The 26991-nt window shown below is 49.5% G+C and overlaps 2 protein-coding genes and 1 long non-coding RNA gene across 15 annotated transcripts in view; 2 read left to right on the top strand and 1 right to left on the bottom strand.

Moving 5' to 3' along the window:
• The window catches only part of LOC106028886 (uncharacterized), a 110435-nt gene extending 104049 nt beyond the window's left edge, over positions 1-6386 (bottom strand). For all 8 annotated transcript variants that reach the window (XR_010047944.1, XR_001202519.2, XR_010047943.1 and 5 more), the window contains exon 1: positions 2912-6386. This is a non-coding gene — a long non-coding RNA (uncharacterized LOC106028886). The remainder of the gene's footprint in view (positions 1-2911) is intronic.
• On the top strand, positions 1427-14759 carry Nr2f2 (nuclear receptor subfamily 2 group F member 2). Of its 6 annotated transcripts, none has more exons than XM_013158656.3 (4): positions 1427-1556; positions 2197-2304; positions 10081-10608; positions 13300-14759. In XM_013158656.3, exons 2-4 carry the CDS (start codon positions 2262-2264, stop codon positions 13572-13574), a joined length of 846 nt encoding a protein of 281 aa, XP_013014110.1. In that variant the 5' UTR covers positions 1427-1556; positions 2197-2261; the 3' UTR covers positions 13575-14759. The 6 variants fall into 6 exon arrangements, with proteins under 6 accessions (XP_013014110.1, XP_063106037.1, XP_005006353.1 ...); XM_063249967.1 differs by having other exon boundaries at positions 1449-1556; positions 2106-2304; XM_005006296.4 differs by lacking the exon at positions 1427-1556 and having other exon boundaries at positions 1656-2304.
• Positions 14760-17088: 2329 nt separating this feature from the next.
• LOC106028873 (uncharacterized) lies at positions 17089-26622 on the top strand. Its single transcript, XM_063249965.1, has 3 exons — positions 17089-22046; positions 24528-24598; positions 26369-26622. The coding sequence occupies exons 1-3, from the start codon at positions 21469-21471 to the stop codon at positions 26440-26442; spliced, it is 723 nt and encodes a 240-aa protein (XP_063106035.1). The 5' UTR covers positions 17089-21468; the 3' UTR covers positions 26443-26622.
• Positions 26623-26991: the final 369 nt, after the last annotated feature.

Raw genomic sequence — 26991 nt, 5'->3', positions numbered from 1 at the left:
TCCATTCCTTCTAAGACAAAGACCAGCGCCTTGGGAATTTTCAGGGAAGAAGAGGACTCGGTCCCACAAGCCTAGGGCACTTTAAAAGAAATCCTCAATATTCTACTTTAAACCTGCACTGGTGCTGTGCCCCCCAAATGCGAGTTTCACAAGTGCCCCCTCTGAAAAGCCAGGCAGCCTGGCTGGCAACCCCCCATTCCCTGCTTGCTTGGCCTTTCGGCCAGCTGGGGCCAGCCTTTAGGGTTAGCGCAGCCCTCACCTCTGACCCCAAGTCTGGAGTGACTTCTAGGACTACAACTTTGGCCAAAGTTAAAAGAAAACAACAAAATCGCTCCTAAATCCAAGGAAAACAGCTGTGCAGCTGCCCCAGCCACCTTACTCCACAGCCACCTCCATCCCCAACTTTTCCCCCTTCCTCTTTTGCAAGGAATTGCTCTAGCCATCTCTGACTAGATGGGGTGAATTTAAGGCATTGGGGAAGCATGTCTGGGTTTCTTAGGTTTCTGGGTATAGTGGGTCCTCTTTTAGGAATCCCGAATGCCAGGTTATGCCACTGACGCCCAGGCTGGGCAAGGAATCATGGATCAGACCTGGCAAAAACAGGGAAGAAAAGAGAAGAGGACAGGCAGGCGGGAGGCCACACTGTGATCACCTTCGCCTGCCCTCAGCCTGGCCTGCCTGGTCCAGGAGCCCTCGACCTTCAGCTCAGGTTGAAGGGGGCAGGGCAAAAGGGAGAGGGCACCTCTGAGTTACACAAGTGGCCTCCTTCTTCTAACAGAACGAGTTCACCACCTCCCCAGAGGAAACTCACCATCCATCCACTCAGTATCACTGAGGAGGCAAACCACAAGGAAAAACTTCTGTAGCCCATATTTATGGTATTAATGAATAGTTTAAAAAAGATTTACACTTCTTATGATCAATATTCTGAGTTATTTCCCTCAAAGTATATAATTACAGTGTCTTCAGAGTTTTCATCATTGTTTGAGGTGGCAAAACCATTTGTAATTTTCATTAGCCAGTAAACATGTAATTAACATTCAGCACTGTGTTTAACTTAATTCCTGTTTAAGACAAGGACAAGAAGCAGCCGAAGAGTGTTAGTTCCATTTGTCAACTCTGACATACATCTTACCATAACAGTTTCCTAAAATAAAAGATCCGTGTTTCCCCATTATTCTTCTCTTAAAACAAAACAAAAAATCCATTAGTTAAAACTGCATTAAACTGGGAGAGGCGGCGTAATTTATTTTCAATATTTGCTGGTCGTTGGATTTCTGCTTCCTTTACTCTTTTTAGGGGGAGTGATAGAGGGAGGGGTGGATTGAACATTCAGGCTAGGAAGGCATGAAATGGGGAACCCCTCCCCCAAAAGAAATAGATTTCCTGTTCAGGAAAGTTCTAGAACGGGCACCATCAAGGGGAGGGAGGCAGAATGCACAGGGGAGAGGGGAAAATCACTTGGGGGACTGGAGTTAAAAGTAGAAAATGAGGGTTCCAGCAGATTCTTAGGCGAAATGTTGCCTTCCTGTTTCAAGTCCTATCTTTGATCCAGGGTAAGAGGAGCTTGTCTGCCAGCCTGCAAGGCGGCTGCTTTTCCCCCCCTTTCCCACCTCTGTTATTTCCCAACTTGCTTTAGGATTAGCCTCCATCCCTCTCGACCCCAAACAGTGGAATTTGGCTGTGCCTCTAGTCATCCTGCTTTGCAGCATCGGCTGGAGTTGGCGGTTTTCTGCTCATTCTGAGCCGAGGGCTGCAGCCTCTGCCTAAACTCATTAAGTTGGGAGATTTTTTTCAATTGGACGGGTGTTTTTAAAGTCTCGTCTTTCCAGCCCCAAACAAGGTGTAACAACACACTCTTCCTTCTAAGGAATGAGATGAGAGACAAGGATCACTCCAGACATCTCCTACCTAGGTTTGGGGTTTTTTTCTTAAAGGCGAGGCTTGCATTCCTCAGCAGCTATGTACAAAGCTCCCTGAAACCTTGTGTCTCTAAAGTTAGTGTGCAGGGCTTTCCTGGGCTGAGAGCGAACGCCTAATACATGGGGAAGCACTTCCTGGAGGTGGACGGTCTCTGCCTTCACCTTTCCTCTTTTTCCCTGCAGGCTAGTGCCTACTTTTTATCAGTTTGCACAATCGCTTAGATAAACACCGAGGAGGAGATTCTCTTTAATTATCAAAGACACATCTTTTCAGGGGGCCAACAAAGCGTTTATTTCACCCGCCAAACTAAAGGAGAGTTATTCCAGTTTAGAAGGAAGATGCAAGCGGTTTGGGATCTTGAACAAGGAAAATATGGTTTTGGTATGTTTACTTACAGTATTTTTTTTGCTTCTTTCTCTCCTGTCTCACTTTTCTCCTTGTGCTGTGTGGGGTTGGGGATGACTTGGGGCTTTGCAGATGATGGTTTGCTAATATGTATGAAATGCCTAGGACTGTGGTTGAAGGGGCTTGGGGAAGGGGAAACAGCGTCAATTCGGTGCATTGCCATATTTTATTACATGTGTGCGGTGGGAGAGGTGGTAGAGGGAAGAGGAGGGGGGGAAATGCAATTGCAATGCTGCCAAAATATGATTAAACCGAAGCATAAAGGCTGCGGTGCCTCCCATCGCCTCGTCCTGTCTCCTCAAACTCATTTCCTTCTATAAGAGCAAACTGCAAACCAGCCCTGTAAGCCTGGTCTTGCTAGCAGCAGAGGACTCGGTTTTCTAGCGGAGGAGCTGCTAGGCTCAAGCTGAGTATCAGAATTTACTGTTCGATTTGCCTCTGCGCTTCATTTTGCAACCTTGTGCAACTGACAGCCAGCCAGGCAGGCAGGGAGGCAAGCCTTGCCCGGCGCCCTCGGCCGCGGTTTCGGGAAGGGAGCGCTCGGCTAAGCTAGGAGGAGAATCGCAACGAGAAGGGTACTCACCGTCGGGCAGGGTGGTGGAGCTGGCGTGCGGGTTTCAGGCAACCTTTTTGCTGTCTATTGCAACCGCGCCGGACTGACTTTAAGAAGCAATTCTGTGCTCCGTCCAAAACGTTCAAGGAACGGGTTCCTCATTTTTAAAAAGCCAGCGAGAGAGACGACAGAGACAGAGAGAAAGAAAAAGAGAGGAGGGGGTGAGAGGGACGCACATAAACCCAGTTCAAAAAAAAAAAAAAATCATCACCTCTTCACCAGTGACTCGGGCAGCGCAGAGGCGGCGAGATCCGAGTACAGTCCAACCAAGCCAGAGCCAATTAATTTTAAATCCTGAAGAATTATTCAGATTAAAATGTACAGAAGTTTCATTCTCCTATGTCTACGTGAGCCCAAAGTCGTTTCCCTTTAAGAGCTCCTTTTCTTTTAAAGTTGAATTTTAGGCAGCGAGGACTCTTACACTAGGGGGCAGACGGATACTGTACTTGCTCCAATCTTAAGCAATTTTTTCCCTCCCGGCATATGCTCTGATTTAGCACTGTAAATTTTTCAGAGGACCCAACTCTGACAGCCCCTGGTGATTTTCAAAGTACCACAAGCCAGTGGTTAAAAATTGCATTGACTTGGAAGTTCAGAGGGCCACAATAGAAGCCCCTTTTCCCATTCATGGAGCTCCAGCGTGGTGGAAGAGAAAAACACACACGGACTAGATTGAGGGAAAGGAGGAATTCAATGAATCCTGGTGGACGGAACTGGTTTCTACTGAGTTCAGAGTTAAACTCGGCATGTGCTGGGGTCTGTATTCTTATTGTGATTTAATCTGTAAAGAACACAGACCATCCGGCTACTTTTTGCAAGAAAATCATATCCCTGGTTGATTTTTTAAAGATTAAGACAAATATTTTTCCAACTTTCACTAGCCAAATTAAAGCTTGCCATTCCTCTCATTAGAATAAATTTACATCTGCAATAAAAGACTGTGTTGGATTTAAAAGAAAAACAATAATCATATGTATAGTGGTATTTATCTTGTAGTCTGAGAGCCTGCTTAAAGTTAAAGCAAATAACCATATCTGAAGAAGACATTTAAAAATATTTTGCCTTTTATTTTTCTTCTGCCTAGTTGTCCTGTCTCTGCTTCCATGCAATAAAATTGACTTCATTTTCACAGTGATATTTACCTCTCCTAAGCAGCATTTCCATAAGTGAATGGACCCTAAAACATAGTGAAATGCTTCTAACTTCATGGCAGCCCTGTGATCTTGTGCCTGGCAGGCTTCAACTCTATAGGAGAGATAGCTGGCAAATAGTTCCATGGCCTTTAAATTCAAATCTGTGGCCTTGAAATTCCAACCATCCCTAAATAATTTAAAAAGTGAAGCTCTTCTTCATCATCGAAATCATTTCTTCACGAGTGTGCAAAAAATGTTTACCACGGACGTCTCTGCACTCCAGAGGCAAGATTAAGTTTTCCCTATAATCAGTCATTCTCACCTTCTATTAAATTGAGATGAGGATACCCTTTAGATTTCCTATCTGAACCCCCGTCTCAGTATTGCTAAACTTGTCTCTAATCTTCTGACATTTACAGCATAAGGCAAGTCCTGGAATCCCAGAAGTTGAAAGGGGGAGAAAAAAACCAAAACCCTCTTTGAAATGATTTCTTTTCCATCCTTCTTGTTCTCTTTAGGAAAAAGTTATATTGTGTCTGTAATCAACTTGAAATTCTCAGCCTGGCTTCACTCTGTGACAACCTTATAGCAAGTCAGGTTTATGACAAGTCAGTGCCTATTATAGGTTGTTATTTCTTAAAACACTCAAATAACTCCAGCACCTGCAGCTTTAATGAAATATGTGATTTCGGTGGAGAATAAGAGGGTTAGGAGGGCTCCAGGGATGAAATTTACAGAGAATTCTTTTCTTTCCCTAAAAACCAGCCCCTATCTGCCTACTTATTCCTTACTTCGTATTCTATCTGTGTAAAAAGACATTGAATGCAGACTGCAAGCTGCACATGTCAATTATATGTGTGGTTTATTTTTAAACACCTTCATCTCATCAATGTTTTTGAACTGCTAAGTATAATTTTCTGAAGTCATCAATTTACTTCTTACAATGTTCCTATTTTTCCTGTGGAGTTCGGTGTCTTTTGTGTAAAATATTACAATTGTTCATGAACCTTGTTGGCTTATGGGTTTACAATTTTTCTTGGTGTAAAGTGTCCTTGATCGAAACACGATTCTCTTGTCTAAACGTGGACTAATCATAATGCACTAACTGGTTATAATCAAACAGCAAGGTTACTGCAGTGGAATATAGTATATGTGTGTGTGTAGGGAGCAATTCTACTTGTTTGATGTTTAAATCAAGCACCCTGTAATTCAAAGACACAACCATATCAATGATGTTGGCATACTGAAAAGAATGGTCTAAGCTATGAAGTTGTGCTTTTTGCAGTGACTCTCCAGCATGAATATGGCTGTGTGTGTTTTTGTGAGTTGTGCAGGTATTATTTCCATTTTGGGGCCGAATCTCTGGGTGTGTTTTCATGACTGTATGAATGCTTAAAAGGAACTTCAAGGCAATGAAATCTGTCCTCAACTGTTCTATGACCTAGAAGCACAGTCTCAGAAGTCTTTGTCTGCGAACATAGACAAATGTGCATCTGATACATGTGTGCCTACATGTCTGTACAGAGGGTGTGGACGAGGAGACTGAGCGGATGCCTTCACCTGTCCATCAGCGGGCAGAAGGGTCTTTTCCCTCTTACCAGGACTCGGTGTGTGGCAGGATGTTGGGTTGCAAGTGAGCTAAAACCAACGAGAGAGGATAAAGTTGAGGAAAATTTATTTTAATTGCGTCATGACAATGAGATGAAGTCTACTTCTGCTTCTCAGCATCCGAGATACTTTATTTGAGCAATTAAAATGTCAGGCCACAAACCTATGAAATGTTAACCCTACAAGGAAAAGATAGGCACCGAGCGGCTCTTTTCAACATAAAATAAATAAACAAATAAGAAACGACCTCCCAAACTGAGCAAGTGTTCAAAATTGATTAAGAGAAGGGTTTCCCATCACCCGGATTTGGCCAAATCTTTCGCTTGGAAAATGCCTGAAAGCTCAGTTCGAGGCACCTTCCCACTTCCAGCCCCTACCCCTCTGCAAAGAAACCGGGGAACTTTTCTCTTTCTTTGGCTTTGTGGGCACCGGGACGCGCCGGGAGTCCCCGGCGGTGCGCGAGCGGCGGGTTTCGAGGCACCGCCAAGTTGCGAGAGGCGCAGTCCTCGATTCCCTCCGAGCCTCCGGCGGAGCCTTTAAGAGGCGTTGTGTGTGTGTGCGCGCCGCGCTCGTCTCCCCGCCAGGGCGGAAACCTCGGGTGCAGGGCGCGGGGAGAACCCGGGGGTCGCGCTCCCGGAGCCGGCGCGGGCCCATCCCCCGCTCGGCGGCCAGGGCGGCGCGGGCCAAGCGGTCCCCGCCCCCCTTGGTCCCCCCCCCCTCCCGCGCGCCCCGCGCGGCGATCACAACGCCGCTCGCGCTAGGACCGGGCTGCGCCCGCGGTCGCCATGGCGGGGCCGCCGCGCTCCGGCCAATGACGACGAGGGGGCGGCGCGCGCGCGCCTGGCCAGGCCAACCCCGGCTGCTGCCTTATAAGGCGCGCCGTCGCCATGGCAACGTGCGCTAAGTTGCAGCAGTGGTGTCAAAGTTCACTATATAGAGAGCTCAGTGAGCTGATCGCGGAGAAGCCACTTCTGCCAGCCCTGGCGCCTATAAATCGCATTCCCTCCCGCGCCCCCCTTTTTAGCATATTTGATCACTTTGATTCTCTGTTCTTTTCTCTCCGCGGTGTGTGTGTGCGTGCGCGCGTGTGTGTTTTCTTCTCCTCCTCCTCCTCTCCCCGAGTTGCCTCCTTTCTCCGGGTGCTGTGCTGCCTTTTTCCCCCTCTTTCATTCTTCCTCTCCATCTTTCTCTCCCCCCTCTGCTCACGGAGGATGTGCTTCTAGGTGGTGATCTGCCCTCCTTTCTCTCTTTTATCATTTCTCCCCCGCCGCCGGCGAGTTGACTCTTTCCCTATGTGTGTGAGGCGGCGGCGGCAGCAGCAGAAGCAGCGGCTCCGGCGGCGACAGCAGCGACTTCACCGGCGGCGGCGGCGCTAGACGCGGCGGCTCCGGGCCCAACCCGGCGGCTTCAGCGGCGGCTCCGGCGGCGGCGGCCCAGGCGGCCCGCGGGGAGCGGCGAGCGGCCTCCACCGAGCGGAGCGGAGCGGCGCGGGCGGCGGCAGCCGGAGCGAGCGAGCGAGCGGGCGAGCGCGGTGCGCGCCGGGCGCCCGGGGCAGGCGGCGGCGGCGGCGGCCCAGAGCCAGGACGACGCCGCGCAGCGCCGGACGCGGACCACTTTCATGCTGATTCCCCCGGACTCGGGCAGCGCTCCGGCCATTCCGCGGGCCGCCGGCCTCCGCCCCGGCCTGCCTGGCTCCCTGGGTGCGCCCGCGCCCGGCGCCTCGGCATTCCTAGTCCTCCAGATTTCGATGGCTTTCCTGAATGGCTGACTGTGGGCTGCCCTGGACTTGGCCCCCGGACAGTCGCCTCTCCTCCTCCTCCTCCTCCTCCTCGTCCTCCTCCTCCTCCTCTTCCTCCTCCTTCTCCTCTTCCTCCTCCTCCTCCTCCTTCTCCTCCTCCTCTTTCAACTCCTCGGCTGCACACCAGATCTGAGAGCGAGAGAGTGAAGGAGAGGGAGGGAGGGAGTGAGAACGAGCGAGATCTTTGGAGATTTTTTTTTTTTTTTTTGCCTCCTACTTCTGTCTTGAAGCCAGACAATCGACTTGCAGCGCTCCCTCCCCTCCCTTTCTCTGTCTCTCTCCCCACGTTCTGCTCCCACTCGCTCTCTCTCCCCTAGCCCCTTCCCCTCCCCTCCCGACGGAAAGCCCCCCGAAACCAACAAAGCTGAGCCGAGGGAAACAAACAAAACAAACACACCGGGCCAGACAAGCCTTCGACAAAACTTTGCAAAAGCAAAAACAAAAAAGGAAAAACTAACCAACCTCAATCAACTAGCCCTGAGCCACCCGGGGCGCCCTCCCGCGCCCTCTCGCACCCTAGCACACACAAAAGGCGGCGCACCGGAGCCCGAGACCCGGGAGCCGCCGCCGCCCCGCCGCCGCCCGCAGCCAGGGGAGCAGGAAGTCCGGACGCGGCCCCCATAGATATGGCAATGGTAGTCAGCACGTGGCGCGACCCCCAGGACGAGGTGCCCGGCTCTCAGGGCAGCCAGGCCTCGCAGGCGCCGCCCGTGCCCGGCCCGCCGCCTGGCGCCCCGCACACGCCACAAACGCCGGGCCAAGGGGGCCCGGCCAGCACGCCGGCCCAGACAGCGGCTGGCGGCCAGGGCGGACCTGGTGGCCCGGGCGGCGACAAACAGCAACAACAGCAGCACATTGAGTGCGTGGTGTGCGGGGACAAGTCGAGCGGCAAGCACTACGGCCAGTTCACGTGCGAGGGTTGCAAGAGCTTCTTCAAGCGCAGCGTGCGGAGGAACCTGAGCTACACGTGCCGCGCCAACCGGAACTGTCCCATCGACCAGCACCACCGCAACCAGTGCCAGTACTGCCGCCTCAAAAAGTGCCTCAAAGTGGGCATGAGACGGGAAGGTATCGGCCTCTCATTTCTCCCTCCTTCGCCTGGGGTCCCGGGGCCCTGGGTGCGTTTGACTAGCCTGCTCTGGGTAAGGAGAAGCAGCCCCAGCTCTGCTCTTCGCAATGCAGCCGAAAGGGGTTTTCTGCTAGCAGGAGTTCTGCCCTGAACCCAGACCTCCAAATCCGCATGCTTTGGCGGACTGATTTCCTTTCTCTGCGAGCTGTTTTCATTTTCTCTGCATTGACCTAGAGTTCATTCGAGTTCACCCTTCTTCAAGGGATGGGGTGTTGTTTTAAAGCTTCTCTTGCTCGCTGGCTCTCTCTCTCCTCTTGTTTTTCCTGCATGTTCAACATATGTCCCTCCTCCCCACTCCTCTCCCCAGCCCCCACCCCCTCAAAAAAAAAAAACCAACCTGAGATTGTACTTTTGTACGGGGGTTCAAATTACAAATGGCAATTTTATGCACTTCGCCGTATTAACGCTGCCGCCCGGGCAGCGCTCATGTGACCCTCCGTGGATTAACATTCTGCTAAAAGAAATATCTCTGGGTTTTTTTTTTTTTTTTTCCTTTCACTTTTGAAACCCGGAGAGCGCTATAGGGAGCAGGAGAGGGTGGGCGAGGGGCCTGGGCTGCGGCTTTCGCTCTGCGCGAGTTGGGTCTTTGTGATATAAAATTCGCCCAGCGCTGCGAGCCGTGCTCTGCCAATGGCGCGCTGCGCGCGGGGCGCGGGCTCCGGCTTGGGGCGAGCCAACGCCGGGGTTTCTTTGTGTTCCTGGGAGAGCGACTCTCCCGGTCCAGAGTCAGATAACAGCGCCAGCCCGAGCCTAGCCGGCTTTCCCCGGCCCTTCAGGGCCTTGGCCCGGATGTCCCGGCGTCCGGCGCCTGCTCCCTGCCTCTCCCCGGCTGCCTTTCGCCTTAGCCGGCCTCTCTCTCTCCGCCCTCTCCCTGCGTCTCTCTCCAAGCTCACTGATTAGGCAGACGCCAGACCTCGACTCTTTCCTCGCCTCTCGCCGTGGGGGTGGGGGTGGGGGCTCCTGGCCGGGTTAGGGCTGGGGTTGGGGCTGAGGGGTTTGGGGGAGTGTAGTTGCGGGGTGGCTACAGGCCGTCTGGGGTAAACCCTTGTGTCTTGCAAAAGCGTCTCACCCTCCTCCTAGACTCGCCCCTCCCGCTCCCTCTCCTCCAATCAATAAGAAATATCAGCTGTTTAGCAGTAAAGAAGAAAGATGCCCCCAGAATGCTACATCCCGCCCACAGCTCCGGGGACCCCCCAGGCAAAGCGGCCAATTCTGGGTCCTTGGCCGACCAGCCCGAGCGGGCCTCGGAGGCAAGTGTACTGGCCTGGCCATTCGAGCCTGCCTGGGTGGTGATTTCAGAGGAGTGGTGGCGGCCGGGCAACCGATGACTTCCAGGACTATGGAGGGCCTGCCTGGCTTTGGTGTGGCTCAGGGCCTAGGGCAGGTGGGAGTCGGGCTAGGGCAGACCCCGCGGGGGACCTGGGGATCAAGGCTAAGCATTAACTGTTGAGTGTCTCTTTTTCTTCCCCAGCGGTGCAGAGGGGCAGGATGCCACCCACCCAGCCGACCCACGGGCAGTTCGCCTTGACCAACGGGGACCCTCTCAACTGCCACTCCTACCTGTCCGGATATATTTCCCTCCTGCTGCGCGCCGAGCCCTATCCTACGTCCCGCTTCGGCAGCCAGTGCATGCAGCCCAACAACATCATGGGCATCGAGAACATTTGCGAACTGGCCGCACGGATGCTCTTCAGCGCCGTCGAGTGGGCCCGGAACATCCCTTTCTTCCCTGACCTGCAGATCACGGACCAGGTGGCCCTGCTTCGCCTCACCTGGAGCGAGCTGTTCGTGTTGAATGCAGCGCAGTGCTCCATGCCCCTCCACGTTGCCCCACTGCTGGCCGCTGCTGGCCTGCATGCTTCGCCCATGTCCGCCGACCGGGTGGTCGCTTTTATGGACCACATACGGATCTTCCAGGAGCAAGTGGAGAAGCTCAAAGCACTGCATGTCGACTCTGCCGAGTACAGCTGCCTCAAGGCCATAGTCCTGTTCACCTCAGGTAGGAAGGAGCCCTGTCCTTTCCTGTGCCCCGGTGCAGAGCTAGGACCCAGAGAGGTTGGGACATGCCAAGGCAAACTCAGCCTTTCCCTCCTTGAAAGGCCAAGTCCTGGGTGCAATTCGAAGTGACAATTCTGTGTAGCTGCTGGGCACCACCAGGCTTGGCCTGGCCAAAGGATGTCTTTCTGAAAAGATGCTGAGACACATGTTCCCAGAGTGGCACAGGGGGCAGCCTCTCAGGCCTTTTCCTCTTCTGCAGTGCCCAAACGGGTTGTACGGTTGTACTCTCCTGCTTCCTGTCTGATCCTGGGTCCTTTGGGCCTACTTGGCCCCCAGGAAATCCCCTCAAGGCTCTGGCTTTTTCTAGCATGCTGGCTGGGCCTCTAAGTGATGCTTTTGGGCACAGGAGGAGCCCTGGCATCTTCCCTGCAGAAGAAAGTTTGCCTTTGCAAAGGGAAAAGTTTCCCTTGTCAGTCAGTAGGAATTTGAGATGCAGGCAAATCCACCCTGAAGGAAGCCAGTTTTCTATCTCTTGTTCTTATTAAAATAATGCAGACCTCCAGGAGAAGGGGAGAAAAGCTGTCAGAAAGGGGCAGAAAGGGGAAGGGGCCGTCATAACCTCAGAGTGTCTGCAGGAGTGCTCTGGGTGCTTGCTTCTCTATCCAGACAAAAGCTGAAGGCAACTTTCAAACAATCTAAAGAGCATGCCAACTTGAGCTAGAGATGAGTGTGACTGGAGATGTAAAACCATCATTGACTGTATTATGAAATCTAATTAGTTTGCATGTAGTTTAACCTGTGTGAGTAATAGGTCTGATATTAATTAACTCTTGAGGCCAAATGATTTTTGAAAGTGACTGGCTTTCCATTTCGGGCCACACCTGAGCCTTTTGGCTGCCTCCAGGCTCAGTTCAGCAGAGCCCAGGTGGGTGGAAATCACCCCCTCCCTTCACATTCTTGGACTAAGTTGTCAGTTAATCCTTTTGTGGTAGCTGAGAGGGGGGAAAGAGGTTCCTGGCTAAGAATAACAAACATTTGGACACTAGCATGGCTTGCAACCTGGTCACCCACTCCAGGTTTTTAAACTGGTAATCAGGAAAGTAGAAAAAAAGATGTATAAGTTAGGTGACAAACAGAAAAGATGTCCACAGTTTTTTCTCTTATTGTTTGAAAGAAGTCTGGGGAATCAAGTCATTAGCTGAATCTATTGCAGGTTCTGAGTCTTCAGCTGTCTTTTGTACAGTGCTGTGATTCACATAAAGTCTCCAAACCCCAAATCCACCCTTTGGAAGTCACTTCTAATCAGTTAGAGAGCAGCCTCTGGACAGGGAAGAGCTGTGAGGTGGAGCTCTGTATTATTTTCCCCCTGAGCCTGTCATATATCCAGTGTGTGTGATGCTCGTGCAGAAGCAGGCAGCCCCCTGGCCCACAGCCCCTTCTCTTCCCCCACACCCTGCCCCCCAGCCCAAGTTCTCAGCCCAGACCATGGCCATGGCTGTTAATACCTTGATATCATCCTTAGTTGTTCCCCTTATCCTTGGTCTTTCAAGGAAAGAAATGACTGATACAGTTTAATTTATTACTGTTTGCAAAATGTGGAGGCCTGTGTGAAGAATGCAAATCACCTCACAAAGAGATAAAGGTGGCTGTTATCTGATGCAGAAGGAGCCTCACTGAGCAATGCAGAGAGGGATGTACTAGGCAAACATCCTGAAATTCCTCCCCACAGACACCTATGCATTCTGTAGACATGTACAGTCCTAGACATGGATTTGAGGAGGTCAGCTGGTTCTGGTTTGAGGGGAGGAGGTGGTGGTGACTGTTTTGGAATATCTGTTTTAATGATTCACAATATGCATGTGTTAACCCCAGTCTTGTCTGGGGAGCCCAGAAAGGTCAGGTCACCACCTGAACCGCCTTCACCAAGAAGCCTCTCATTTCAAAGGCACTTATTGTATTTTCACGTATCAGAAAAAGAAAAGTGTTTTCCTGAAGATAACAGAGAACGGGGGATTGCTTCTTGGAGGGACCTGGGTTAAAAAAAAAAAAATAAAGGAGGGGGTGGGAGAAAAAGAGAGAGAGAAGAAAAGAGGGAAAAGAAACAGCTCAAATGAACAGAGAGATCACAGTTTGCATGGCTGCCCTTCAATAGGCTAAACTGACAAGATCAGTTTTAAAGGGCCACTTAAATCAGTTTCAAAGACTGGAGAAAAATGAGTCGCCCTCTTTGGGGAGACTCTGAGGCTGGCCTGTGGACGCCATTACTGGAGCCTGGGCCAGGTTGTCCCCCACCCCACGACCACTATATAATTATAATCCAAACTGTTATTTACTGAGGATGAGGGAGAGAAGCGCTGGCAGTTTTGGTTTCATCTGTTTGTCTGTCTGAGTACTGACTTGGGCCAGATTCACCCAGTGCAAGTCTATTGGAGCCTCCCAGGGATCCCTTCTGAGGACTGGGCAGGGAGAGCTGAGCTGTGTTTTATGTTAAGGCAAACACTCCAGGACCTCATCTCAGGCTTTCTTCCCCCCAGTTCCCAGGTTTTCACTGCAAATAGGCATTTGCCCCAAACCTGAGTTTGACAGAGCACTGTGAACGCACGACTCATGTGACCATTTCAAACCTCTTAATCTGATGACTGAATTCTCCTTCCTTTTCTTCTTTTTTTCTCTCTCTCTCTTTTTCTTCCAGATGCCTGTGGTCTCTCTGATGTAGCCCATGTGGAAAGCTTGCAGGAAAAGTCTCAGTGTGCTTTGGAAGAGTACGTTAGGAGCCAGTACCCCAACCAGCCAACACGATTCGGAAAGCTTTTGCTTCGCCTGCCTTCCCTCCGCACCGTGTCCTCCTCAGTCATAGAGCAATTGTTTTTCGTCCGTTTGGTAGGTAAAACCCCCATCGAAACCCTCATCCGGGATATGTTACTGTCCGGCAGCAGTTTTAACTGGCCATATATGGCAATTCAATAAATAAATAAATCAAAATAATAAGGGGGAGTGACACAGAGAAAGAAAAGGCAAAAGACTGGTTTGTTTGCTTAATTTCCTTCTGTTAAGAAAGGATATAAAAGGATGTTACACATTTGCTAAAAGAAGAGAGGGGAAGAATTTAATGGACTGTGAATTTCAAAAAAAAAAGACTGTCAAATGAACTTTTACAGAATGCATTAAAAACTTCTGTGTTGGTCAGAAAAACTTGCTACTTATCATTTTTGTATAAAAAGGAAATTAGTCTTTTTCTTTTTTTGGTAAATTTTTGAAAAATATTGCTAAAAGTGAATTTAAGGAGATTGGGAGAAAATTAGCAGAATGGAGGAAGTAAGTCTTTTTTTTTTTCCAAATTATTAATTGTCCTGTGTCTCTGTACCTCTAGCTGTTCTTTTTTTGTACTTTTCTGGTTCCAAACCAGTTTATTCTGTGGTTCTATAATAAGTTTTGATATAATCTTGGCTTCTTAAAAACTGTGTATCATTAAAATATATGTTCTGCAAGAATTAAAACTGAGTCCATGAAACTATCATAGGAAGACATAAAACTTTAAAAAGCAACTCAAAGATGATGGAAACGCACTTACAAGTGGTGACCAAAAATTGAAGGTGGAGTTGAACACTCTAATTACAGATTGGGAGGAACCACATACAATACTTAATTTCCCCTACCCTCCCTTTGCCCCCCAAAGACACCACAGCAGACCTAAGTTTTTAAAAATATTTTAAGAAAGAGAATGAACTGTGGAATTTATTGGCAGCCAAGGAATGTGTCCAAGACACATGCTGAGGTTTTGAATAAAAAGTGAACTTTTGTAATTTGAATTGGGTTCCCTCTTAGTTCTTGAATTGTTACGGAAAATCCTATCTCTGTTTGTATATTTGCCAGCCCTTTGTATTATAATTGTTGATATTTTCCCTTTTTAAAAAATACCATTGAAATCAGCATGACAAAATAACACTGTTGGCACTTATAGGTAACGTGATTGATTCAGTATCTTAGAGTTTACAGTTTGTGTTTTAAAAAACTGAAGGTTTTTTTTTAAGTGCAACATTTCTGTATACTGTAAAAGTTATAATAACTGAACTGTTTGGTCGAGTCTTTGTGTGTTATATTCAAGGAAAATTGAAAGTATTCAGAAATTAAAATATTATTTGATATCTGAAACCTGCTTGGCGGTCCCCACTCACTGTCTGTCCATGGAGAAGAGCCCCTAGGAGCTCTGGAGGGGCCTGAGCCGGCTGGGGGGCTGGGGGGGGGCTCATTTGTTTGTTGCCCCCAGTGAGTTTGTCCAAAGGTGGACTAGAATATTTGCCTGTTTAATTTGGGTGTGTGTTGGGGGGGCTGAAGTTAATGGTTTATCTGTGGTTTAGGAAGTGCCACACTGATATAGTAAGCCACCCCCATTCACCTAATCCTCCTTTTAATTAAAAATGGATTTTCCAGGAAAAAAAAAAAGGCCCTTATATTTGTCACACTTAAGTGCCTGCTTAGGAAAGGTATTGTGAAAAGTATTAGAAATCTTGAGATCAGTATCTATTTTATGATCAGGAAAAATACTCTTTTGTACATTTCTGACAGTTATGCAGAAAATCATTCAAGCAAGCTAATCACAGCATTGGAAATAGAGGGCAGTTGTCTGCAATGAGTTTTTCCTTAAGTAGTGTGATTTTTAAAAAAATATTCTGTGGTTCTCATCTAGCATGGTTGTTGAGAGGATTTCAAATTGAGTGACAAAGCTTACAGCGCTAAAGGGTCTGCTTTTCATGTATATATGATAACTTGCAGTTGGGCAGTCTTTCCCCTCCTCCTTTACCTTCAGACTGTGAGAGCCTGACCACAGGTCAAGGGAATCTTCTCCATTGGAGTTATGTACATAAATACACTTCGACATTTGGACATTTCAGATTGTGTAGATACAATCTGTGCTGCTCTGGGATCCTTTGTCCTTAGAAGTCAAATTAAAGGGGGGGGGGCAAGAAAGAAGAAAACTTTACAGGGTGTGCTGATTTGGAAGCAGTAACTATTTGTCTAAGCCTCTCCCCCCCCCCCCTGCTTTTTTCCTAGTGCTGGGAGCTTGCTTGTTCTTACTGAGACTTTTCAAGCTGCCCTCCCTGAGATATACTTTACCATGTTGTGATTGAATCTTAACCTGGGGAGGGGGTACTGGTGAGGAGGCTAAAGAAAAGGGATCATTTTGTAAAGTGAATTAAACTTTGATACTCACTTCTAGTCAATACATGCAGACCAGAAAAATCTGATTTGTGCATTCGAGCGGACTTCTCCCTCTGGCTCCCAGCTTCTTTCTGTAGATATATACATCCCTAAGTATAAGTATGTTCTCATAGCACAGTATCTTTGACCTTTAGATGGAGGTTTTCTTGGTTATTTTCTCCTCTCGCAAGTGCTATCCATGTGAGTGTGTGAAGTTTTCCTTATAAGTAAAACACAGGCCCTTTCCTTGTTTGTTTTGTTAGTTTATTGTAAACAGCCATTGTTGTAAATTATTATTGGCATTAAATTATAATTTATGATTTTCAAAGCAAAAGACAGTCCCTGTTTTATTATGCTTTAAGCATGTGCTCTAGGCGTTGAAATCTCAGTCTAAGGTTCAATGAGCTTGGGGTCTGCGAGGCAAAAAAGAAAAAAAAAAAAAAAAAGAATTTTTCGACCGGTTAACACAAAATCCCTTGTATATGTTTAGAGTGGCCGGAGGAGGGTCTGTTTGGAGTCTTGAGTTCGGTTTAAGTTTATTGCATTTAAAGAAAGTTTCTCTTTTCACGCTGAGTTAGAACAAAAGATCTTTGCTGCGAGTGAATTGGACAAAAGACGAGGGCTGGGACTCAGCTAGTGCGTTCTGTGTGAAATTGACGAGATCTTTAAAAAAGCTGCTAAACATGGCGACTCTTTCCCTTTAAGTGTCTCTTTTTCCTTGCTGTTTTTTTTTTTTTTTTCCTACATCTGATCAGAGCTCGCTTTATTTCTTTTCCCAAGCCCGCTCCCCCCTCCTCCTCTTGGCGCTTGGGGGTGTGAGAGAACCCAGTTAGACGCGAAAAGCAACAATAGTGCAGGAGAGAAAGGGGCGATCCCTGCTTCTGGCCACTTTCAAAACGAACCTGGGGGAAGCCCGAGCTGGCGGGAGGGGATTCCAGCGGTCCGCCGGCCTGGCGGCGCCCCGCCTCGGCCTTTCCCCAGTAGCTCTTCCCGGGCCGCCGGGGGCCGGAGCTCAAAGTTAGCAGGCGGCGTCCGGAGCTGGGTCCGCGGGCTCAGCAGCCGGCGGCCGGGGCAGCACCGGGGCCTGGAGTTGGAGCAGCTGCGGGAAGTGCCGGCCCCCGCCCCCGCCCCCACTTACGTACGGCGGCGATCCGCCAGCGCCCCGGGAAGTGCGGGGTGCCGGGCGCGCGGACTGCACTCCTGGGATGTGCGCGGTGCAGGGCGCGGCGGGCGGGGGCGGGGGCGGGGGCCGGCGGGGGCGGGGCGGGGCGGGGGCGGCCGGAGTCGGAGCGTGTGAAACTCTGCCTGCAGCTCGCTTTTGACTTGGTCCTATGAGCGGAGCCAACATGGCGCCTCCCAGTGCACGGCGAGCCCCGGGCTGCCAGGCTCTGCAGGCTGGGTAATAGGAAACACATTGGTCACCAAAAAAAAAAAAAAAAAAAAAAAAAAGTGGGGGTGGGGTGGGCGCAGGGGGCTACAGGCCGTTGGGTCTGCAGGCAGAAAACCCTCTTTTAAACTCCTGCTTGGCAAGTGAGTGCGGTCCTCAATTATTCTGTAGTTAAAGCAACAGTGTTCGTAGGGAGCCCAGCACCCTCCTGCCCCCCTCGAGCTCATCCCTCACCCCCCCGTTATTCTGGAGAGTTGATATCTTGTCCTCTGTCTTCCGGGAACCAAATAAAAACTGTGTATGTGGGGGGGGGGGGTCTGTATGCACAAATGATCCTAAATGTTTGACTGGTATAGGGGGAGGGGGAGAAGCGAGATTTGCAGACTTTGGTCGGTTCTCATGAATGCAGGGGCTGCGCCGGCTTTGGCGCGGGCCGGAGCCCGCTAGGGAGGAGAGTGCGGGCTGCGAACCCCGCTGGACAGAGGCAGAACTTGCTACTTGCAAAGCAAAGTTTTAAGCAAGGTGGCTTTCGGGGAGGAAGGTGGCCTGGGGAGTGATAGTGAACAGGGGCCTAGGGCTGGTTCCGGGGGAGGGTGAACGGCACCCCAGAAAAATGTGCACTTCTTGCACGAACGCTTCTGCGGTGGCGGATCCTCTTTCTCTAATAGGGTTGAGAGCACGGGATAGGCCTGGCCTCCCAGATGCAGCGATGCAGGACCTCTTTAGGACCGGTAGATTGGGCCCGGACCTCGCTCTGGGCCGCAGGGGGAATCACACCCGCTAGGTCCAATTCCGGCCCTAACCCTGGCCGGCAGAGCCCTATCTCTGCCACCCGGGAGGGGAGCAAGGTACTCTAAATTCTAGGCCTCGTCAAGATTTATTGAAGTTGGGTTTTTAAAACGTGCTTCAGATGATTTTTCCCATTTTCTCAAATTTCAAAGGCGCCCTGCAGTGCGGCTGCCTAATTAATGGTGAAATTCAACTAAATCTAATTATGCAGTAATTTTAAAGCAGTTAGTGCTGGGCGTTGGTCTGAAATAGGACCTCAGTTTTTGAAAGTTTGCTTACTGTATTGATTTAGGGTAAAGCTATCTTTTGTATGGTAGAGGAAGACGGGGAAAATAGATTTACTGCTTGAACTGGAGGGCAGATTACCGCGCAGCACCCCACCTCCATTGCATCTTTAAGTGTATCTCCATTTCCTCTTCTCTCCCTTGCTCACGCTGTAAAGCTAGGCGAGGTGCTAACTCAACCAGGAGACCTGGTTTCCTGGTCCGAGAGAAAGGGAGAATCTTTCCCATGGAGACACAAAGGGCTTGGTGTCTGACCTGCTGGCTGCATCCATAAAATGCCTGACAACGGGAAAGGGCCCTGATGTCCTAATAGAGATTTCCTCCCCTTCCATCCATTGTCATTAAGGCCTAGAGCTGACTCCTGGTGTTATAAATCTTATCATCCTTCTGATAACACACTTGTAATAAGTAAGCGTCCTATTCGGAGTGAATGGTAAAATTGCCTCATTCGATGTGGCATCTGTGCCATTAAAACTTTTTATTTATTTATTTATTTCCCCTTGGAGTCTTGCAGGTCTGGCCTTTGGCGGGTGACTAGGTTCTTGCCTACTGGGCCTCTAGGGTAGGGCCGATGAGAAGCGAGGTGTGAGAGGTGAGCCGCCTGCTTCAGCTTTGGATCTTAGGCTGGGGTGAGAGACCTCCGGGTGGGGAAGACCTGGGGGTGGGGGGCGGTGTCCCCTCTCCACCCCCTTCAAAATGAGGTTTCTTGAAAGAAACATGCTTGTGATTAGCTAAGCAAACACATCTGCTTTCGGAGTTGGGCCTTCGTTAATTAGCTGAACAAAGGGCCGTTTTGCTTTTTACCTTTTGCTGGGGGAGAATGTGTTATTTCAGGAGTGTCTCGGGCCCTCCTCTTTTCAATTGCAGCCACGACGTTAATTTTATTGGGATTACTGATGGGAAATGAGGTGGTGCAGGCTTCCGAGAGGAAAAGCTTGATCATTACCCCCTTTGGAGCTATATTTTTCCACCCAACCTCCTGCTCTCAGGGAGGGGCTGGGGGTGGGGGTGGGGGCGGACTGCGCAGCGAGTTCGGAGCAATTGGAATCAGGCTCTCGGTATGCTGATCTCGGGTGACAGAGCGTGTGTTGAAGCTGAACTCTATAATTTGCACTTCTGTTCCTTTATTAGGCCTGGACAACGAACTAATGAGCTTTGGCCCAGTACAATGTCACTTGTATTTATTTTCTTATGGCAACTTTGAGATAGCGGAAGTGCTCCTTACCGAGACCCAGGGCGGTCCGGAGTCCTGCAGTCTGCTGTCCATCCTGGTCACGCCTGCATCCCAGGAGAGCCAGGGCAAGCTAAGAGCGCCCGCAGAGCTGGCAGAGCAATGGACGGGGCCTTTAGGTGAGGGCCCTTGGGCCTTTCAGAAAAGCATCAGGCTCTTTGGTGACCTGACAGTCCTTCAGGTCCCGGGCATGTCCAGCCTGAAGTCCCAGGCACTAGATGGTCAGGGTGCAAAGGTGGCATTGTTTCCTCTCAGCTGCAGAAGAAGGAAAAATCCTGCCACCAAGTTTGCCAGGCCAAGGAGCCCTGGGAACTAGCCGGGCTGCTCTGGGGTGGTCTGGACATCTGTTGTATGGTATAGGAGGCCTGGGCTGGCTCTGTAGCTATATGGTTGAAGGGAGAAATGGAGAGGATGCTTCAGAGGGGTTCTCAGGACCCTGGAGTGGGGGCTTCACCCCTTCCTAGTTTGGCTGCTCCAAAGAGTTACAGTTGCAGAGACTGGAATGGGTAGACAGTTGGGCAGAAAGGGTGGGCAGAGGCCGTGTGGCAACTGTATGCCCTGACAGAATATGAACCCCCTCCTCCAACACACACAGACACACAGGCAAGCGCATGTGCACGCCCTCACACACACACATGCTTGCACATGGAGTGCAGGGGGACTTTGGAAGGGAAACCCTCAAACTGGAGGGGAATGAATACTTCGGTCCACAGCCGGAGACTTCCCAGGACTCTCACCTGGCTCCCCACTAGGCATTCCTTGCTAATAACACCCAGGCACTGTGCCCAGGCTGCCCCACCTCTCCTCCTCCACCCCTCTGTCTTACCATCCCCCCATCCCTTCCTTCCTTCGTGCAAATGGGTGTTAACGTGGGTCTTTATGTTCTGTCTATAACTAGGATGTAATCATGCGCCCCATGCTTCTCTCTGAAAGCATTTAATAAATGTCTATTAAAGCGCTACAAATGTAAGATGAATTTAGTGGCTCGGCTGCCTCCTTGAATCCAAACGGTAATGATGGATTTATCAACGGGGATTCGCCTTCAGCACAGTGAGGGAGGTTTACTCAGCAAATATGTTGGGGCGAGCACCCACCCAAATACAATCATTTGATCCCCTGCAGGCGCTGGCCACCATGCGGCTTCCTCCTGCCAGGTCAGCCAGGCAAGGTCGTCCAGGGCCGGTGCTAGGCCTCCTCCAAGTTTGACCTCTGGTAGTCTTCAGCCAGCCTGTAGATCGCAGTCTCTCTGTGGCAGGTGTGGGGGACCTGGCATGTAGGTCAGAAGCTGGGGAGTGGCCGTAGAGGTACCAGAGCTCAGGATGCAGTAAGTGGAGACTGGCCTGGCTTTGCTAGGAGACCTCAGTGGGCTCCCTTGTACCCTTCTTGGCTTGGCCCCGGGCACCATTTTAGAGAGGACACTTCTGAACAGAGGTCCCTAGTCCTCAGGCCCTCATAGAGGGTCAGTGTGCCCATCCTCCTTGGGCTCTCTGGACCTCACCACATATAAGCAGTCAAAGCGACTGTCCTCAAAGATTAGGGAGGCACCTCCAAGACAAGGGTGAACCTTGCCAGCCTCTTGCCCTAGACAGATGAGGCTTTCCTCCGGTTGCCCCTGCCCGCTCGCCGGGCCATTTGAAAGTGCTTATGGCTGTGGACGTTGAGAATTCAGTTTGGACTGCGATCATTAACGCACAGCCCATTGACCACCACCTCCTCCTTTTTGTCTTTTATCTTTTTTTTTTTTTTTTTTTTTGAGGGGGAGGAAAGTGCTGGCCTGTTCCATCAAGCCCAGTACGCATTTGCTTTGGCCTCTGATTTCTCTTTCTTCTTTGGAAATTTCATTGAGATGTCTCTGTACTTCGCTTGTCAGTTATCTTTGTTCCTTTTAAATAAAGGGCTTTTAAATGGACTTATTGCTCCCAGCGTGGGTTCCTCTCTCTAAATGTTAGAAAATTGTGCCATCTACCCGCTATGTTGAGTACTGTCACACTCGGAGACCTCAGGGACCTCCGGGCCGGCTTCAATGCTGCAGTGTCAGGGGCCGCGGGCAGCAGGAGGAGGGGGCGGCTCACGTGGATTTTTACAGCTCTCCGCCTGCAGCCGGCCCGCGTGGTCGCCACAGGGCACGGCCCGCGAGGCGCGCAGCCGCCAGCTCGGTGGCCGCCGCGAACTTGGCGGCTGCTGCTGAGCCTTTTCCAAAGCGCAGCGTGGCGGGGACTCTTTCCTTTTCGGCGATGCCACTGGCCTGGCCGAGGGGCCGCCGAGGCTGGCTGCAGATGCCAGCAGCTGCCTGGGGTCCAGGAGAGCGAGGACAGTGGGGGAGGGGCCTTCGGCAGGCGCAGGAGAAGCAGTCACCCCGGCACCGCGCAGCTCCGGAGCGCTCGGGCCGGCACCTCGCAGCAACCTGCGGCTCTCCGGGGAAGCCTGGCTGCAGCCCTGCGGCCACTCTGCACCGAGGCCTCCCTGTCTCACGGCCAGCGAGCGCTGGGCAGCGCAGCCCAGTCGGGCTTCGACTTTCAGCCGTTCGCTAGGGTCTGGAAATACATTGGGTAGTCTTTGTTATTTGTTTTTTATTTTTTTGCATTTTGTTTTGCTTGGGGGTTTTGTTTTGTTGCATCGCAGGACTACTTTCCTTGAGGGAAATGTGGTTTGCACGAAAGCATTGGAATGAGCCAGGTGTATGTGTATGTGTGGGGGTGTCTCCTCGCTGGGACCCCTCTTCTGGAAAATCACCCACCCACAACCACAGAGACTTTTGAATAAGTTAGAATGGATTAACAGTTTAGATTGCATTATGCGGCTTCCCTCCTCAAATGCTTTATTTTTTTTTTTAACCTATTAGGAGTATTAGCTAAGATTTTCAAGTGTCAGTAGAGTTATTTATGCTTGTGGGGAAAAAATCTCTGATATGGTTTATGACTTTTATTACATGTTCCACACTGATCGAGAAATGGAGTTTTAAGCAACATACAATTAAATCTATATTGCTCTTTGGAGAAAGGCCAAGAAACTCGGCAATCAATTAGTTTAGATCTTTTGATACTTGTTGCTAAAAGCAAAGTATAAGATGATAACCCTGGGTAGGGCTGTGTTCCCGGTGTTTTCCTAGGGCTGTGGGGCCACCAAGCAGCAAATGCCAGCTTTTCTCCCTCCGCTTCCCCTTCCCAGTTCTTAGCACAGGTCAGTCTTCCAATAATAACATCGTTTCTTCCTCTCTTCTCTTTTACTATGATTTCTCATCTTTTATTTTATGTTTTAAGTTTAGGTTTACAAATAATTTCTTTTTGAATTTGTCCATTTGAAAATGAATTTTCCATTCACTGTTCTTTCTTTCCCCTCCCCTTGCCTGACATTAATCACCACGATAGTAACAATTTCCAGACAAAAGAAAAATTATATATATGTTTTTTATCGGTACCGGGGATCGAACTCACGACCACCTGCTTGCAAGGCAGGTGCTTATGCCGCTGAGCTAAATCCCCAGCCCTAATTATATTCTTTATAGCCACAATAATAAAAGGATCCTCTCTCTGTGTGTCTCTCTCTTTCTCTCTGTCTCTTGCTCGCTCTTTCTCTCTCTCGTTTAAGAATAATTGTCTATATTGAACAGAATCTGCCTCTTCCTTGAACAAATGCTGGCATGTCCACTGGCTCTCCCTGGGTCTGGGCTCCCCGGCCTTGGCCTTGGCCCTGGTTAGGGTGAGGTAGAGCTCATCTAGACCCGAGGATGCCAAGGATGTTGTGGGAAGTATTCAGCATCCTGCCAACCAGTGTGTGGCTGCAAAGCTGGGGCTAATGGCAAATTCAAAGAGAGGCTGCTAATTTATTAAATAATTCTTCCATCCCCTGAGCACCTTCTCCCTCCCACCTTGTGAGGTGGGGAGGAGCCTGGGGCCGTGCTGACACCCCTAGCCCAGTTCCTTCTGAACCATCAGCTCAGCTACCTCATCACTAATTAAGGAGCCCTGGGCCTTGGGCTCCGAGCAGGCAGGTCAGCTCCACCAGGATGGGAGTCTACAATGTGCCTTTTCCAAAAAGATTCTGCACCAAGTGGAGGGATTGGGCAGACCCTCTTCCTCCTAGGTGGTGAGGACTTCGGGGCAGGAGGGGCCATTGCCTCCTCACAGTCGTCACCCTGCAGGGTCACAGCTTCTCTCCAGTCAACCCCCGCTGTTATCCCCATACAGATGCTGCTGCCCTAATTGTGACAGAGGTCTGGGAAACATTTTCGCTGCACTAATTTTATATTTCCCTTTCCCCCTTTCCAACATTAAACATAATTTTGCGCTGTCATTGTCACTAAGATTGCGGTTTGCTGATGTCTCTACTTGGAAACCCGACCCCTTTGCCTGCAACTGGGAGTCCTCTCCTGCTCCGCAGCCCGGACTGGGTTCCTGGTCTTTCAGGGACTTCAGGGTTTCCGTGGATATGCGGAGAGGGAGCCTGAGCAGTGAAGGCCAGATGGGTCGCTTCCTGAACCCCAAACCTCCCAAACCCCCTTTCCCTTATGACAGGAAGAGAAAATGTGTTTTTGATGTGTGTTTGGTTGATGGCTTGTTTAATAAAATTCCTCTTTGTGTGCATGTGTGTGCATGCGTGTGTGTATGTGTGTGTGTGTTTTAATGTCTCAGGGTATGCCACAGGGAGCCACTTTTAAGAATTTCCCTTTGAATTTCTTCTTTGCTTGTTTCTGTGTCTGTCCTCTTCAACTTTTATGTCCCCCCTCACAAACACTATATTTTCTCTGGATTAGCAATAATCCTGTGGCCCAGTGACCATGTTCCTGGAGATAAAATCCATTTATCCCTGTGTGGCTTCACTGAGGCCCAGTTACCCAGGGTCTTTGGTGACAGATTGGAGCAGGAGACATGAAGGTATTTCTCATTTCCAGACTCTGTACTTCCCTTCCTTTCATGTCCTACCCGGGAGGGGCTCCGGATTTGAACACCTCTCCCCACCTCTCCAGGTCTGCTCTCTGCACTTGATGGTGCCTCTAGTTGTTTTTGATTTGTTGCCCTTTTCTTTGGAAGGAGAAGCTGGTTGTTCTCTGCTCTCCCGGACCCACGCTCCTCCTCGGAGCTTGTCTGCTGCACCAAGCCTGGTGAGTTTGAGAGTGATTATCTCATTTCTCTGGTGCAGAGGGAAGCGGCTGGCAGCGCCCGGCCAGACATTCAGTGGAGGACCCAAGTCACAGACCCAACCCCAAGGTTAATTTTTCTTCATTTGCATCTCCATAGTCAGCTCCTACCACAAAATCTTGGTCCTGGCTGCTGTTCTGTCCTGCTCCCCTCTCACTGTTGCTGGCATATTCTTCCCCCACCCCATGTTCTGCCAGGTTCTCATTAGATCCATAGGCTTGCATCAGTGGCAGTCCAAGAGCCCACTTCATTCCTCCCCACCCAGTTCACCTGTTCCCACCTGGAGCCCCCTTTCCTCCACGCTTACAGCTCTGTCCTTCACACACCTCATCTGCACACTTTTTGCTTTATTTGCATTAGTTCCTTGTTCCCCTTTTACTTCTCTCTCCTCCCCCTTATTTTTAATGACTGCTAATAAAAGAAAAAGATACAAAATGGCAGGGGGGGGGATAGATGATCCCTGCCACCTCCAAAAGAAGCTGGAGATTTGTAATGACATAATACAAAATGACAAAGAAAGGAGAATTGCATTTGTGGTTTAAGGGAGCAAGCCGGTGTGTGTGTCTGGATCTCTGCATGTTTTTAAGACTTCTCAGAACTGCATTTGTACTGACTCCAGAGAGGCATTTGCGGAAGCTGGTCACCGTGCAGCAACTTTGAGTTAACCTCTTCTATCAAATGAATCTTTTCATTTAGAGACTAATAAATCTTACTCTCCAGCTACCTTTTGTCGATCCAGCCTGGGCTCAGAGATACAATACTGAGGATTTGTGATGATGACCACATAAAGTTTTCCAAGCTTAGCTCTGTTCTCCTCCTCCATCTTTTTTTTTTTTTTTAAACAACCTGAAAAATTCCCTCATCCAACAAATAAAATGAAGTTTCAGCTTCCTCCTTAGTAAGGAGAAGGCCAGGAGTTTTTCCACATTTTCACAGCGAGCCTGTTGACTGAAATGGTTTTACAAACTCTGATGCTGAAATGATTTATCGTTTTTCACCAAGTCATTATTTTGGTATGTGGTTTAGGTGGGGCCGAAACAATGTAATAATCAATGTAAGATGAGTGTGGGGAAATGGAGGGGGCCTGTCTATGACCAAGAGAGTAGACAACAGAAACATGAAAGCCAGTCGGTCTCCAGGGATGGAATTTGGGAAAAAGAGCCTGCACACGTCTGCTCCTGGGCTATAAAGAAATACATTGTTAACAACAACAAAACAGACAATACTCGGAGCTCTGCCTGGATCCTAGCTGAGCTACTCTCCAGATATTTTAGCAGCACTGTTCATTTTGATGGGGTTTCTGGGCCATTTGAAATTCAACCTTTAGCCAACCTGCTCATGGCGTATGCTTACAGAATTCATTTTCTGATTTACTGCCCCTCCTCCTGTATTTCTTTTATTTCCTGATGGCCTCCCATGGGGTTAATCTTTTTTCCCTTTCTTTGCTGCTTTCTAGTTTTGTTCCCCTCACCGACCAGTCCGTGTTTTTCCTGTTTCTACTGATCGCTCATTTGCTTCCTTTCTCTCTTTCCTTCCTTAAGAGGCAAAAGAAAATGAAAAGAACAGAAAGGGGATTTCCAAATGGTTCCTCTCGAAGCATTATTAATTACTGTTATAAGACGGGCGATTCTTAACTAATAACAAAGTTGTAAATTACCACTGACTTTTGGGTATTTCTCATTTGTCAGCTCTGATTGATTTGATTAATATTCCACTCTTGGAAATCATTTCAGCGGTACTTACAATCGGCACCACTCAGGATGAAAAGAGGAGACGTCCACCCCTGCCCAGGACCCTGCTCCTCTGACTTTACTCTTCACTTGAAGTTGTGGTTTCTGTCCTGAGTTCTGTGGCTTTCACTGAGAAGCAGCTTGGAAGAAAATGGGGTTGACTTGATATATTTTCTTGTGTTCAGCTCTTTATATGTAATTTTGAATCTTTTCAAAAGCAATTTAACTGTTAAAAGAGCAAAACATTGTTTCCAATATCTCCTGAATGTTATTTTTTTTAATTGCATATTCGAGGCTGTTACAGTAAATTTCTAAAAGCTCCCTAAATTCTGGAAATACAGCAAAGCCAAACTCTACTCCTTCCTGTCTGCCTTCTGAGAAAACACACCGGGCGACTGTGCTCAGGCCTTCCTGGTAGGGAAAAAGAGGCATGTGTGTCCAGGTAGGGCCACGGCCCCAGAGAGGACTGGGAAGATGCACCTCATGAGAAAGGGCCCTGTTTGCCAAAGCTCCCACTGTGTCCCACTTTCATGTCCCGATGCAAGGCTGGAAGCTATCAATACCTGCCACCACCGGTACCTCTGGAGTTTTAATCTTAATTATATTATTAAGTGAAGTACTGGGCT

The sequence above is a fragment of the Cavia porcellus genome, unplaced genomic scaffold (genome assembly GCF_034190915.1).
Source record: "Cavia porcellus strain 051 isolate PalLab524CR breed Dunkin Hartley unplaced genomic scaffold, mCavPor4.1 scaffold_6, whole genome shotgun sequence".
Lineage (NCBI taxonomy): Eukaryota > Metazoa > Chordata > Mammalia > Rodentia > Caviidae > Cavia > Cavia porcellus.
The sequence above is the reverse complement of the archived record's forward strand: the minus strand, read 5'-3'. Positions and strand labels throughout refer to the sequence as shown.

Coding starts and splice junctions, on each gene's coding strand:
- Nr2f2 (XM_003475266.5), top strand. CDS start 8,107: ATGGCAATGGTAGTCAGCACGTGGCGCGACCCCCAGGACGAGGTGCCC. Junction 8,549..10,080: donor AGTGGGCATGAGACGGGAAG/GTATCGGCCTCT, acceptor TTTCTTCCCCAG/CGGTGCAGAGGGGCAGGATG. Junction 10,609..13,299: donor CATAGTCCTGTTCACCTCAG/GTAGGAAGGAGC, acceptor TTTTTCTTCCAG/ATGCCTGTGGTCTCTCTGAT.
- LOC106028873 (XM_063249965.1), top strand. CDS start 21,469: ATGTTGAGTACTGTCACACTCGGAGACCTCAGGGACCTCCGGGCCGGC. Junction 22,047..24,527: donor AGGGTCTGGAAATACATTGG/GTAGTCTTTGTT, acceptor TTTCTTTGGAAG/GAGAAGCTGGTTGTTCTCTG. Junction 24,599..26,368: donor TGTCTGCTGCACCAAGCCTG/GTGAGTTTGAGA, acceptor AAATCATTTCAG/CGGTACTTACAATCGGCACC.